This window comes from Apodemus sylvaticus, chromosome 3 (genome assembly GCF_947179515.1).
Source record: "Apodemus sylvaticus chromosome 3, mApoSyl1.1, whole genome shotgun sequence".
NCBI classification, from domain to species: domain Eukaryota; kingdom Metazoa; phylum Chordata; class Mammalia; order Rodentia; family Muridae; genus Apodemus; species Apodemus sylvaticus.
This window is the reverse complement of record NC_067474.1, coordinates 14,305,137-14,319,773: the sequence shown is the minus strand read 5'-3', so window position 1 is coordinate 14,319,773 and position 14,637 is coordinate 14,305,137. Positions and strand designations below refer to the sequence as shown.

The 14,637-nt window shown below is 40.0% G+C and overlaps 1 protein-coding gene across 4 annotated transcripts in view; it reads left to right on the top strand.

The window, feature by feature from the left end:
• Positions 1-14,637, top strand: part of St18 (ST18 C2H2C-type zinc finger transcription factor) — a 63,521-nt gene that overhangs the window by 23,601 nt on the left and 25,283 nt on the right. For 2 of the 4 annotated variants that reach the window (XM_052175990.1, XM_052175991.1), the window contains 2 exons: positions 7,581-7,826; positions 12,982-13,097. In XM_052175990.1, the coding sequence (XP_052031950.1) occupies positions 7,581-7,826; positions 12,982-13,097 (362 nt within the window). The remainder of the gene's footprint in view (positions 1-7,580; positions 7,827-12,981; positions 13,098-14,637) is intronic. The other 2 variants (XM_052175993.1, XM_052175992.1) reach the window with 1 other exon arrangement.

Genomic DNA, 14,637 nt, shown 5'->3' with positions numbered 1-14,637 from the left:
AAAGTAGAAATGTGTGCTTATCTTGGTGATACAATAATTCAGGGAGCAGTGGCTTAGGAAGCTGCTTGAAGAGAATTTCATCATTGTTTCTGTTCTGAGACATTTGGTGAACAAGGAACAAGAGTTACTGTTAAAATGTGTCTTTACTGTGGAAACTGTTCACTGTGGGCAGATCAGAGCTATTCAGAATAGTGACTGGTAGAACAGTTTTGAAACTGGTGATAATGTTGTGTTGTACATGTCACACTTCATAACATGAGGACATCTAGATTGTAGTGTTCTCTAAAGACCCACAGTAAGTACAAATACAGTGACTTCCCAGACTGAGGAGACTAGGAGACTTGAACACTAAGTCCAGAATCAAATTCTAGGACTTTTGTGAACACAGTGCTTCCCATGAGATTAATCATATTTTCCACAGCCTCCCCTTCACAACAGTGGGAAATAGGTGTTCATCCTCCTCATGCCGACTTGCACACGTCTCTGCATGTCTTCCTTCTCATCACAGAAGCACTTGAATTGCACTTGAATCCAGTGGGCCACAGAGGAGACTGCAAGGGCTCAGTGTTTCTCACACTGGGAGGCAGTAGTTCCTGTTTACACATAAAGCCTCACCTAAAAAAAATCTATCACCTACCAAGTTAGCAAGGATAGAAACTTGCTGACATAGAGTCCCCAGACATTGTCTCTTACAGATTTTACTCCTGCTTAAAATAGGGGAGTTCTTGAGGCAATATTGAACCCTGAAACCTGTGCAGTGCAAGCAGAGACATTTCCCTTTAAGGGCAGCCCCATCCTTGTGTGGTCAGCTGCTCGCCTGGGCTGTGCCAGGCCTTCAGGAGAGCAGGTAGCACAGTGCCACCAAGCATTTGACAGAAGAATCAGAATTAGCTTCTGGAAAAAGCTGAGCCAAGTAAACCCCAGGAAGAGGTGCTTGCCAAAATCCACTCAAAAACAATCTTTAAACAAATGAGGTTCTTAAACAAAGAAAAATATATCCTCTAAAAATACAGAGAAATACCAATCTCTGAATTCATAATTCCAGTCCCAAATTACTGACACAGGAGAAGGTTTTGAGGGATTTTAAAACACAACTTTATTTTTAAATTAACATTTTAAAGATCTAATTTATTTTTCCATTTTAAGAATATTACAGAGGTACCTGGTTCTAGAAATCCTCTAATGTCATTCTACCTAGTGCTTTCCAATGACTGAAATGTCTTATAGAAAATGGGGTCTGCCACTACTGTTACTCATGTTGAAGCAGCTGACTGGCAGTGCTAGGATGAGTGTCTTCCATTTGCACGTTTGTATGCTCCTGCTCCTTGGAGTACTCCTTTCTTCCTGGAGGCTTTACCTCCAGGATCCATCAAATCACTGAAGTCAAGTCACACAGAGTTGACTAACCATTAAGTGGCACTTTCTTGTCAGTCTGTTGTCTTTTAAAAACATGTTTCTGATCAGGAAAACATTTGTTTAATCTCCACATTTCAAAAGTAACCAAATAATCCTTCTCTAATGTCTGTTTGTCCCCTCCTTCTGTCATTGAGGCTCTATGCAGCAGACCTGACAATCCCAAGATAATGTCCTCTCCAGCACAGCTCCTGCTGCTCTTCACTAATGCCAGGATGAGGTCATGGGAGATAGAAAGGTTCAGATGAACTTCTAAAAGGAGCTCGTTATACCAGAGGTCTTATAAAAGCATTTCCTTATGTGAAGTACCCCTCCTCACATAGTAGTTTTGAGCATGGGATGAATATCCTCTCTCCAGCATCACTGTGATGCTGAACCACATAAGTGGCTACTTGTGGTGCCACACAGTAGTACTAGTTTGTAAAACTCTGTTTTCATTAGAGTTTATGTTCCAAAAATAGGACCAAGTCTCACAAATTCCCTGAAACAACTCTTTTAGAGAAGAAAAACCAAGTTAATTAACTCTTCAGACCTGTATCTAAGCAAATCATGCCGAATGTATGGGCTTTGCTACTTCTGGTAAACATAGGATTAGATGCCATCTTCCCATAAGCATTGCATGTATGCCTAATTCTTCCTCCAGGAAATTTGAGCTTTGTTGTTGTTGTTAGTGCCTTTAGTTCTGAAAATTTATGCCCATAAGATTTTCTAATCTTCATATTTAAAGCAAATGCAGACAAGCAGGTTTTCTTATTCTGTAGTTGTATGATTATATGAGTCACTTTGTCAAGTGGCATCTAAGCACTAGGTCCGCTGGCCTCCACCACCTGTAAGACACAGTTCCAAAGCTGTGTATCTCTGCCCATTTGAGGGTCAAACACCCCTTTCACAGGGGTCACCTAAGACCACAAGAGAACTCAGATATTTACATTGCAGTTCATAACAGTAGCAAAACTACACTTGGTTGGAGTCACCACAACATGAGGAATTGTATTAAAGCGTCACAGTATTAGGACGGCTCAAAACCACTGGGATAGACTGAGCTTCAGACCCTGCATTCAAGGAGCTTCCCGATAACTGGAGGAAAGAAATGGCCTTTCCTCGGACATCTGAAGTAGAGGTGGGTGTGTGGAGGCTGGATCATGCACAGGTAGCTTCACAGGGCATTCCATCTGAACCAAGGAGGCCTAGTTTCTTCCTTTCCTTTTGGTCCCTTCTAGAAACCATTGCTGTGAGTATCTCTTTAGCTTCTTAGAGCACCAATCAGAGTATGAACTAAAGAACACACTGTGACCCACAGACCAAAACCCGCAAGCATTAAAGGTACTGAAACACCACCTTGGGCACATTCAGATTTTTTTTTTCTGCAAACACACAACTAGCTCCACACTAACTCAATAAGGTTCTGAATCTATGATCTACAAAAACACTTAAGTTTTCAGAGGTTCAAGGAAACTGAATCCCTATACAAATACAAAAGAATGATGGATGATCTCTTAGGGTTTCTATTGCTATTTAGAGACACCATGGCCATGGCAACTCTTATAAAGGAAAGAGGTTTAGTTTGTTATCATCATGGTGGGAAGTATGATAACATACAGGCAGACATAATGATGGAGAAGTAGCTGAGAGTTCTACATCTGGATCAATGGGAAAAATTAAGACCCTGGGCCTGGCTTGAGCATCTGAAACCTCAGATCCCACCTCCCAGTGACACACTTCCTCTACAAAGCCACACCCCTACTAATGCCACTTTCTATGAGTCTCCAGGGCCCATTTTCATTCAGACCACCAGAGACAATATAGATAATTTACTCTGTTGTGCACGCTATTCTCCACTTAAGCCACCAGTGTTCTCTACATACCAAGTACATACCTGTGACACGAACATGAGGCCATGTCTAGTATGACTGGTCACTTTTAAAACCAGAGCCCATTACATTTTAAATGTTAGAAGAAACTATTTGTGTTAAATACCATCTTGTATCTGAATAACACATTCATACTCCCAGATCTCTCATGTGTAGTTTAAGGAATTAAGAAAAGAGAGAATAATTTGTATGTTTAGTTCTAAATGAACATCCTTAGGAGGTAATTTTGTCTGAAACACTAGTTTTCTTTTGATTCCAGCATATTTATTTGTTCTAAGACACAGAGAATGCCCTCCATTTTTATTTGACATAAATATGAGTTTTGAGACAAAAATGGGCCGCAGTATCACATGTCCTTTTGCCTAGCCACTGTGACTCCAGGTAGGAGTAGAGTCGTGGGTGTAGGAGGACAAAGAGTGAGCCCTTCCTCTCATGCCCTGGGAGCTGGTCCAGCCTGTGACAGATACAGCCCACTTTCCCTCCTCCCATTCTAACCCACAGAGGTAGAACATGCTTCAAGTCTATCTGTATCCTCATCACTGGTACTTGCCAAGCATTCTGTTGTTTGTTTTGGTGTTTTCCCCACCTGTTTAGACAGAATGACATATGCACAGTGTGCCTTAAAAGAAAACAAAAAAATGACACTTACTTGAAGTGTTTAAAGTTCAAAGTCTGTTTTTGCTTGAACAAGGGCTAGAAACAACATGTCATTAGCACTGGCTGCTCACAGGAATACCCCGATGAACCTGAGTGGTTAGAACCCAAGCAGACTTTAACAACCGAACACACTCTACCATACATTGGGAGTGAACAATGATGGGGGCTCCAGGTTGGGTCTTAAGGAACTAACCACATAAGTGTATTATAACTAGGTACTTACTAACTGGTTCCTGGCTGGCCATGGTGGTTCAGCCTGTAACCTCAGCACCAGAAAGGCTGAGACGGGGTATTGTTAGCTTGAAGCCATCCTGGGCTAATGAGCAAGAGCCTGTCTCAAAATAAGTAAATAAATAAAAGAGTAACTCTTTAGCCCTGTAAACAACAGCCTACGGCTATGTCTCTCTTGGGGATTGTGATTTACAGAATACCTACTATGTGCTAGGTACTATTCGTAAACTCTCTGACCATGTGAATCCCCTTTAATCTTCCTAAAGACTATACCATGGATAATAATTTCCCATTTTTAATGGAAGAAACAGTAGTACAGAAATAATTGAATAGTTTTCTCTGAGTAACACATTTGGAAAACAAATTTGAATTTGAATTTACACATAGCCTTAGTTCCTTCCTAAAATACCTTATGGCTCATATACTGTCAAACCACCAGGAACTCAGTAGATTATGATTTCAAATTTAAAATGTATGTCTTGCTTGAAAAAGGCCTAGAAGTTTGGGGAAGTATTTCTAAACTTTATGTCAGTTCCACACCTTGGGTAGGTCATTTCTTCTGTGTGCTGCTTAATTCTGTGTTATAAACACACTTCACATTTTTTTATCTTGACAGGACTGGTACTTACTGCTGAGTAAGGATAGAGTGTGGGCGTGGTTTCTGTCTTCAGTTAGATAAGGACTTCCTATCTGCTCTTTAGTCCTCATAATTACTGTCTCACTGACCAGGGGATATTCCAATTATCAGAGGTGCCATGGTTACATTAATGATGCCTTTGCTCTTGGACATCCAGGTCATTGCTTATCTTCTAGGCGAGATGAAGATTACGTTCACTAGGTCTATAAACTTTCCGTTTAACCATCATTGATAATAAATTTTATATCTTTCGTTACATGCCATTATCCATACAGTAAGGCCTTGACAGGCAGAACAATCTGTCTGAACTGTTTTTCAGTTTCTCTGTTCTCTACACTATAGTGTTATGATCATATTGTGTATGTCCTCAGTAATGCAATGAACATACTGATAGCAGTAAGTAACTCAAAGGCATTATCAATAGATGCCCTATATTGTCCCTTCTAAGCTGAAAGCCAGCCCCAAGAAACTTAAAGTATAAATACTTAAAACAAGGATCCCAAATAGCACTTTAGAAATCTAAGTGTAAGAAGGAATAAGAGAGAAATGTCACCTTAACTATACCTCTGGCTTTGTGAATCCACCTCTCCCACCGCCCAGATTTCTGTGCTGACATTTGGAGATCAAAGCATAGAAATATGATGCCTGGTGGTATTACTCTGAATAAAAACCCATGCTGTGAATGTGTGATCTGCATCATGGCTAGAGAGGCCCTTTCCTGCTACAGTGTAATTGCTGGATGCATCTGCGCACTTACTTAAGGCCCATCTGTACTCCTATCCCGCACACAGCATCCCCTCTCCCCAAGTCAGGTGCCCTGAGCAGCCGGTTGGGACACCTCTTTTAAACATTAAGAGTGAGATTTTTCTAATCAACCCTAATTATGCAAGACAAATAATTATAATGGCTCCTAGAATCTTTAAATTTTAAAAAGTATTTGTAATGTCTGTAAAAACTAATATATACATAAATACACATACATCTATAAGAGACGTTATTCTTGGAATAGTTGGTATTTTTCAAAGCTTGAATCTGCACTATTTATGGGTTTTGCACTATAAAACTCTGCAGCCCAGTCACATGGCTTCTTTTTCCTAAGCCATCTGTCACAGAGGTCTGGAATTTTATGTGAATGTTGGTTGTGCAGCCTTAACCCAAGTTTTTTTTTTAATTTTTTATGAAAAATGTCAGCAACTACAATATTTAGCATTTTACTTTACATTGGCCATTAAACTTGATTACTATTGCTCTGTTTCATTGCTATAGTTACACATCAGCTACTAAGCAAAAAAAAAAAAAATGCTTTGATGCCCAACTGGCAGAATGTATTGTGAGCTCATGTAAGAAAGGGTCTGGTGGCACCGATACAGTTAATATCTTGGATTTTTTGTAACTGAGGTTTATTAATGCTGGTATAAAAATGTATTTGATTTTATACAGATGGCATAAGATGCTGTGGTTACTACGTTATTATCCTGGATAAGCTGTAATGTCAAATTCAGGGCTTAAAACTATCACAGGAGATTAAACTATTTGCTAAAAAGGGGACAGAAAGATACGGCCAAAGCATCTTAGTCTGCCACGTTAGAAGTGTATTTACCTCCCGTAAATGCTGATGGGCTGAGAGACTAGATGGGAACTTTGCAGATAAAACAAACAAAAAGGAGAGAGAGTTATTTCTAATCAGGCACAAGCAGCAGTTCCAACCTATGTAGCAAGGGTGTCATGGTAATTGCTTCGAAGAGGGGCATGAGAGGGGCTTTATAAAACACATGCCCTGGGCGGGATCTGGTGACTACACGTGTTACGGATCTTGCCAACATAACCAAAAAGACTTCTCCTTTGCCAAGAAAAAGGAAAAGTCAAGAACTCGTCAAGAAGTTAATTAAATTGATGGGTGATGGAGCAAGGTTATTTGCTCTATTTGGAAAATTAAAAGAAATATCCTTCCAGCCTTTGGGAGCTCTGGTAATGTTAACAAAAGTCACCTACAGTGCAAATCTTGCAAAAGAACCAGGCCACAGACACAGTCCCAAACAGAGGGAGAGGCTACTCCTCAGAAACAATGAGCCCCTTGCTCAAAGACTTCCCAGAAGAGGTGGGTCTGGAAAGCCTCATCATGTGAAGCCTCACATAAAGCACTAGAAAACAAACACCTTTATCCTAAATCTTCATTACAAAACTGAAACCCAAGTCCTCAGGGTGAAGTCTCTACACAAAGCACTTGTCTCTCCGCACGCGTCACAATTTACCCCAGCATTCTTCAGTTCAGATGGTCTAGGGTGCTTGCTGCTTTCCTACGCCCAGATACTCCAGAAGAGTCTCTTACAGCTGCTTATATTTGCATATTCATGATATTAGATTAATATAATGATTCCGGGAGTTGAGAAGTTATATACCACTTTTGCTAAATACAGATACGAATGCTGAAAATGATAAGCTTGTAATAATACTCCTGTCAGGTAGAAAATATTTTTGAAGCTAAACTTTAAAAATATGCAAGTATGTAAAACTGTTTTAGCCAATGCATCTTATTTATATTAAGCTTAGTTTGTTTAAATGCAGAAATATGACACACACTAATGGGACTGTTCTTTAAAGTCTGCCTAAGAATTGAATGTTACCAAATGCAAATCAGAAAGCTGGATTTAAAAGCAGATATTCTTACATAAAAGCTTACATTTTAAATTATCCCTTAAAAGCCCCGCACGGCTAGGCTCTAACTGTAAACTGCTGAGATGTTTTCTCTTTCTGTTCCTGTCCTCCATCAGGGAGCTGAGATAGAAGTGGATGAAAATGGCACGTTGGACTTAAGCATGAAAAAAAATCGAATCCTTGACAAGTCTATACCCCCGACTTCCTCACACACTACAATTACAACCCCATCCTCATCCCCATTCAAAGCAAGCAGCCTTCTGGTCAATGCTGCCTTCTGTCAGGCTCTCTGTGACCAAGAAGGCTGGAATGTGCCCATCAACTATAGCAGATCCCATGGGAAGACAGAGGAGGAGAAAGAGGTATTGTATCAATGTCTATCAATGAGATGTCTACCCTTAATTTTCTTTCACATTCCTGGCTTCACAAAAAGTGTTATGCCTTGCTTTAGATTTACATTTTATTTTTATGTGTATGAATGATTTGCCTCCATTTATTTATGTATACCTCATAGGTGTCTGATGGTTATTATGAACATCAGAAGAAGGGGTCAGATCCCATGGAACAGGAGTTAGAGATGATCATGAGCCACCACGTGAGGGCTGCAAACTGAACCCAGGGCCTCTGCATGAGCAGCAAAAGCCATTTCCTCAGCCATTATGCCTTGTTTTAGATCTGAAAAATAGTGCTTTTAAAGTTAGATGAAACTTATTAATGAACTCAATTTTTCAGGTCATTGGTCTAGTTTAACACCATTAAAGTGTGTCTTATTCACACAATGGTGGTAGTTCTCACAGAAACCTGTAAAGAACAATGCATTACTCAACACTAACAGGTGACCTCAGTAACACAGGTAGAGTCAGTGAAACAGAGCCAGCGACAATAAGAATCTTGAAATGCCAAAGCCATGCCTTTGGTCTCTTAGAGTGCCTTGCGAGCATGTCTGTGGAGAGTTATATAACTGGAAACTCATATATACTGGACATCTAGGTAGAATCCGTCCCAAAGCCCATGAGACATGCTCATGGGCCAGAGTTGTGACAGGGTAAGAAGCGTCCAGCCCCTCTCACTTCTGGAGAGTGAGCCATCCACGTGGCCTGAGCAGATGCTTAGTTCCTACGTAATTACAAAGGTGACCTGTCAATGAACGTAAGTGGTCACATTGTGATATTAATCAGGAAAGTTGTTGATGGGCTTCCCGGGTCGTGTGTTTAAGGGACTGACATATCTATTCACTGCAGAAAAACTTATGATCTTGTTCAGCTCTTAGAGTTTCAGAGACTTGGATTGGGATGGGAGGGAAGATCAAATTTGATTTTTGTTTACTATCTCAGGAAGTAGAGTCAACATCTGCAGAAGTGACCACAAGCTAGGAGGTTCTCTATTCCTTTCTCCCTTCTTCTACATATTCCCTCCAGCATCTCTACGGATAAGCAGTGAGACCCAGAACAAAAAGGTCTCGTCTCCACCAGGGTGCACACCTGATCTCAGGCTTGCTGATAGTATTACAGAGGACTCAAATGCGGGGGTAAAAAGGCAGGCATGGGGCACATACCTGTAAGTCTTTAATTCTAGCACTAAAGAATCTAAAACAGGAGAATTGTGAATTCAAGACCAGCTTCAAGGCTCACTACATAGTGAGACCCTTTCTTAATGAACCAGCAAAGGCAACACAAGCGGGCACCCACTGTGGTGGTCAGAGACATCCATCTGGAAGAAACCCTGCCCCTAGAACTCCTCGTACCAACATCAGCCATGCCAATCTGTACCCCACCTGGAGGACGAGCAGACTCATGAAGCAGCAGCATTCAGTAGACTGACACTACTGTACCCAAATAGGTAGAGTTTTTCAGATCTTTACATAGACACCATGAGTTAAATATCCCTAACTTAGAAATTCTGATATGCCCTAAAACCCCAAATTCTTTTACTGTCATAGGCAGGTTATTGGTCTGTGGTGCTGACTACAAACTTCTCCCACTGCCATCCTGTGTATGCAGAAGAACCAAAGTTATGCCCCTCTCCCACCTACTAGTGGAGATGAAGAGACAGCAGGCAGGGTGCTGGGAGCTGACATAAGCAGAATAGAATTCATTTCATTTCAGGGGAAACTGTGTAGTACAGAGTAGCTATAACTACATCTCATTGTTCTATGAAATAAGAATTCCAACAGCTTCTGATAGCTCAACATTATGCAATGAAAGGTTTTTAAGCATTCTTCTCTTGACTACCTGTCTGTCTTGGTCAATTATGCACTAGAAACCTTTCTACCATCTTGGTGTCCTGTGTCAGCCGGGAGGATGTGAGTTGTAATGCAGAAAATGAGCCCTTGGGTGTGTGGTTCTTTCACATAGGGTATCCAGGACAGTATGGCTGTCCCTACATGTCTATGCCTTCCACCTCTGCCTTCTTGCCTCTCATGCTTACATTACAGTCAAGAGTATCAGAAAATGGGTTTACTAACAACATTTTATCTCTGCTTTCCAATCTGTTTTATAAAATTTTAAAAAAAGAAACATTGGGATTCATCCTGGTAGTTATATGGATCCAAATGTTTTATGGTTTTCCCTACATTACCATATATTTGTGACAGTGTTTCATTTCTCTGAGTACATGCAGGGACACACACATACACACACACACACACACACACACACACACAAGAGAGATGAAGAGAGGGAGGGGAAGAAAAGGAAGGGTTCTTTAATCTAGTTCATAGAGTGGCTTACTTTAGGGCTAAAAGGGCAGTCTTACTCTACAGTTTTCAACCTGCATTTCAGAAATGGAAGTTAGAAGGCACATTGGAATTCCATACCACTAACACTGTCCAAGAAGACTGTGGGGATGCTCTGTGTGTCACCATGATTTCCTGAGAGAACTAAATACTTCTTTCATAGATATTCACTGTTGGTAGAGACACAAAAGTGATATTCAACCAGTGAAACTCCTTGGTAATTATGTACTTTTGTTTTTTGATGTCTCATCTATACCAAGGTATTCTATGAAAAGAGAATATTTTTCACATACTATATTGAATCTTGAAGATAATAAGTATGAGGCTTGATAGATAATATGTTTTGAAAAGTAACTTAGATTAAACAATTTATATTCAGAATCCTTGTTTAGAAGATATCAAAGGAACACCACACATACAGTAAGAAAGCACAAGGACTCGTTCTGAAGCATGCCATATTATCCAACAGTTCTGTGAAACAAGCTTACTAACGTTTCCAGAGAAGAGAACTGATACACAGGGAGGTATGGTTGTTGGTCCTTATATCCCAAAAATTAAATGATTAGGTTGGACAAAAATGAATAAAGCAAAGTGGAGAAAATGTATTTATAAATAAAGGAAGAAAAAGAAAGAGAGGGGGGAAGGGAGGGAGGGAGGGAGGAAGGAAGGAAGGAAGGAAGGAAGGAAGGAAGGAAGGAAGGAAGGAAGGAAGGAAGGGAGAGAAAACAGACAACAGATTGCTAGAGAATATTAAGAAACATTGGAAAGGGAAAAAGAAGTCATGTCAGAGGAGGAAACAGAAGAGGAAGAGGAAAGAGATAGTTTGGTCGAGGTGTGTGGAAGCTGGCATAGCCTTGGGAGCTCCAAGGATGAGGACTAAAGTCTGATGGCCCAGTAAGTCTGCAGAATGTAACTAAGGAAGGGTCCCTTTGCCATACTTGTTTAGGGACACTGTTTACCTCAGGAGTTCATCGTGACTATTTGAAGATCTGAAAGTATCTCTTCCCTTTTGCCCCTACCTCATAGCTCTCACACCACCAGAAATTGAGTGATTATTTCTAATTCATTGTTATCTAGTTCATATGCACAACAGTTGCTTAATTTTTGTGGTAATTTTCAGAAAATATTGTCTATCTCTCTCAGTGAAATAGCCTGTCCAGATGCCCCCTAAAAAAATATCCTGTTTCTGGAAAAAATTCAAAATATCTCAAAAGGAAAGCACTGAGAAATGACTAGGGCTGTCAGCTTTATTCAACTGTCAGTTCTCCAAAGATTTCAGGGCTTAAAATTTTAAAAGTGCCAGATGCTATTATCTGTTATTCATGTTACCATTATGTTCTGGTCTTTACTGAAATCAATATAACCTTCCATCTGTACATTGAAAGATCTGGGTACACACGTGTACTCTCTAAACACACACACACACACATGCCTTGCTAGCACATTTTACACTGAACAAAATTACTATTTTCAAAACTATACTTTTTAAGTGTTAAATAACAGTCTCAAAAATATTACTCAATTCTATACTGGATGGTATTTGAAAATTCATCTAGTATATGTTTCTGTAACAGAACTAATCCTGACAATTCTTTTAGCTGTAGCCACATGTATTAATTTCTCTGCAGGTTTGCAGAATACAAGGTAACACAGAAACAGAAAGTACAAACAATTGAAATCATGAAAGTCTATAGTTTTAAAAGTTATGAAATATTTAAAAGGTCATCACCAACAAAGCCATCTTATAAAAACCTTTTACAATACTTTGCCATGCCAAATTAAATAACATATATCTAACCAACATTGTTTTATTTGCATTTTAGCTATATAATAGTTCAAGCTTCATTTCCTTTAAAATCCTTCCATAATTCCACATTCCATAAGACATGGATTTAACCCTCAGCCAGAAACCTCCCATGCCTGGCTGTAACTGGACATGCTCAGGAGAGGCTAAGCTAGACTGGAACTGCCCCTAAGCCAAATCCATGTTAGAGTGCATGGGAGAAGAGGCGGGCGTAAATCACCGTGATCAGGAATCTTTTCCTTTCAGCCGGTTTCATAGTGAAGATTTAAAAACAAGTGTCACCACTTCACTGGCCTACCTTGCTGACGATGGGGGCAGGGACATGGAAACAGCCATTCTCTGAAGTTTATACACATACACATTTTCCTTCCAGTACATATTAGTATCACCTCTTGTTTTGATAGTAAAGTAACACAGAATACTTTAGCAGCACAAACAATATGAAGGATGGTATTGTTCCACACTGGTGTCTGTTAATTTGGCATAAAATATCATCAATTGAGGTATTAATACTACTGTCCATACTGTGATACAATCTCCCTTTTATTTTGTTGCTGCTGTGACAGCTGGACATCTAAAAACTGATTCCTGAGTTTATTAGGACATGTTTATTTAATTAAAAAAACTTGAACCATACTAATATAATATACTAACAATCATACAGTTCAAGAAATATAGCCATATTTACAAAGATATGAACTTTTAAAGGGGGTTCCTTCTCAGTTATAATTCCTCACTCTTTGGATAAAGATCTATAATAATCAAAATATAGCTTTTTATTTATTATCTGTTTATTCTTTCTATAAATCCTTTGCAGTATTCTAGCCAAGTCTTCAAGCCAAACTCAAACCTGACACCAGTAGTTTCAAGTCCAGTTGCCTTTTCAGAATTCCTTAATGTCTTCTGTCTCCTCTCCCCACTTACCTGTTTTTGTTTTTTTGTTTGTTTGTTTTTGTTTTGGCTGTTGTTTGTTTTCCAGAAAGACCCCGTGAACTCCCTAGAAAACTTAGAGGAAAAAAAGTTTGCTGGAGAGGCTTCTATTCCAAGCCCAAAGGCCAAGCTGCATACAAGAGATCTCAAGAAAGAGTTAATCACGTAAGTCATGCTCAGCCGCCTGCCCTAAGACATTCTGCAGTTACAAGACATCAATGTACAACTGAGAGGACTAGTGGCTTATACATCAAAGTTGTACCTACTTCAGTAAACCTGAACTAGTTAGCATGTACCTAGCTCTTAGCACTACACTTCGGGAGCTTCCAAATGTATGTATGTAGAGGGAGGAACTTCATGGTCACAGATGTTCAAACTCACAGTATCTAAATCCTGACTTCAGGAAGTCAGCTAACATTGTAACACTCTAGAAAGCATGACATGGGAAAGGATGGTCTTCATTCCTCTTTGGGTTTTTTAACTCAAAAGAGTTCAAGGAACCGTTAACCATGATCGATCCAAAGAATCAAACCATCACATTGTACCCCTGTGTTATTCAGCCTTTGGTCACTGTTACAAAGTACCAGACTTTATGAATTGAAAGAAAAAAAATGCTTCCTATGACTTGTGGATTTGGAAGTGTTGATCCATGGCCACTTTTCTCTGTTGCCTTTGGGCTTGTGTTGAAGCAGAAAGAACTTCATGACAGGAGCATATAATGGAGAAAACACCGTGTTGTGTTTGGTAACAAGAGAGGTCCCAATATACCCTTTTGGACTTATCTACAGTCATCTCCCACTAGGCCACTCTCCTTGAGGTTTACCACCTGTCACTACTAACATGGTCTTCAACACATGGCATGGCCTTTGAGAGACATTAAAGATGTACTTCACAGCAACCCTATAAATATGACAATATGTGTCAGTAAAGCAAAATGTCAATAAAACCTGGAGGCAGCAATGAGAGTGAGTGGGTGTTTGGGTGAGTGAGTCAGTGAGTAGGTGAGCAAGTAGGTGGGTGAGTGGGCAAGTGAGTGGGTAAGTGGGTAGATGGATGAGTGGGCAAGTGACTGAGTGGGTGACAGACATTATGGACATAATTTTCCTTCAGAAAAATGTGGAATTTTAAATGTGTTGACTTCTAATTAGTTTCTCGAAAAGAGTAACCTTTCTACTTGGGAACCACATCTTGCCTTCTGTAATCTTCTACATAAATATATCCTTTCCATTAAAAACTACCCCCCCAACAGATTCAAAGTATACTCTCTTATCCCCTCTTCTTCTTAGAGCTAAGCTTCTCAGGAAAATTGTTAGTGGTGCATGACCCCATTTTTCTCCTGAATCTGTTCCATTCTTCCCATTCCACCTAAACCACTATCCTTGGGAAGCCCTCCACAACCCTTCCACCTCCAGTCTGGAGGTGGGTCTTTGACCTTTGTTTGCCTGACAGACATCAGGTTTGGTGAACATGACAATACTTGGCTACTGAGACCCCCTTACCTGAAGACTTTTCTTTCCTCTCAGTGATTGCTTCCTAGACTCAACACAGATATGTGGTAACTGAAATACCTGCAGCTTAGACCTGGGACCTCTTTTCTTCCCTTCCCACATGTACGAGAGCTGCCATCCCTGGATTTAATCTCTGAGCCATGTGCTCTGTCCTCATTCTATCCTCATTCTATTCTCATTCTAGACCCTGCCCATTA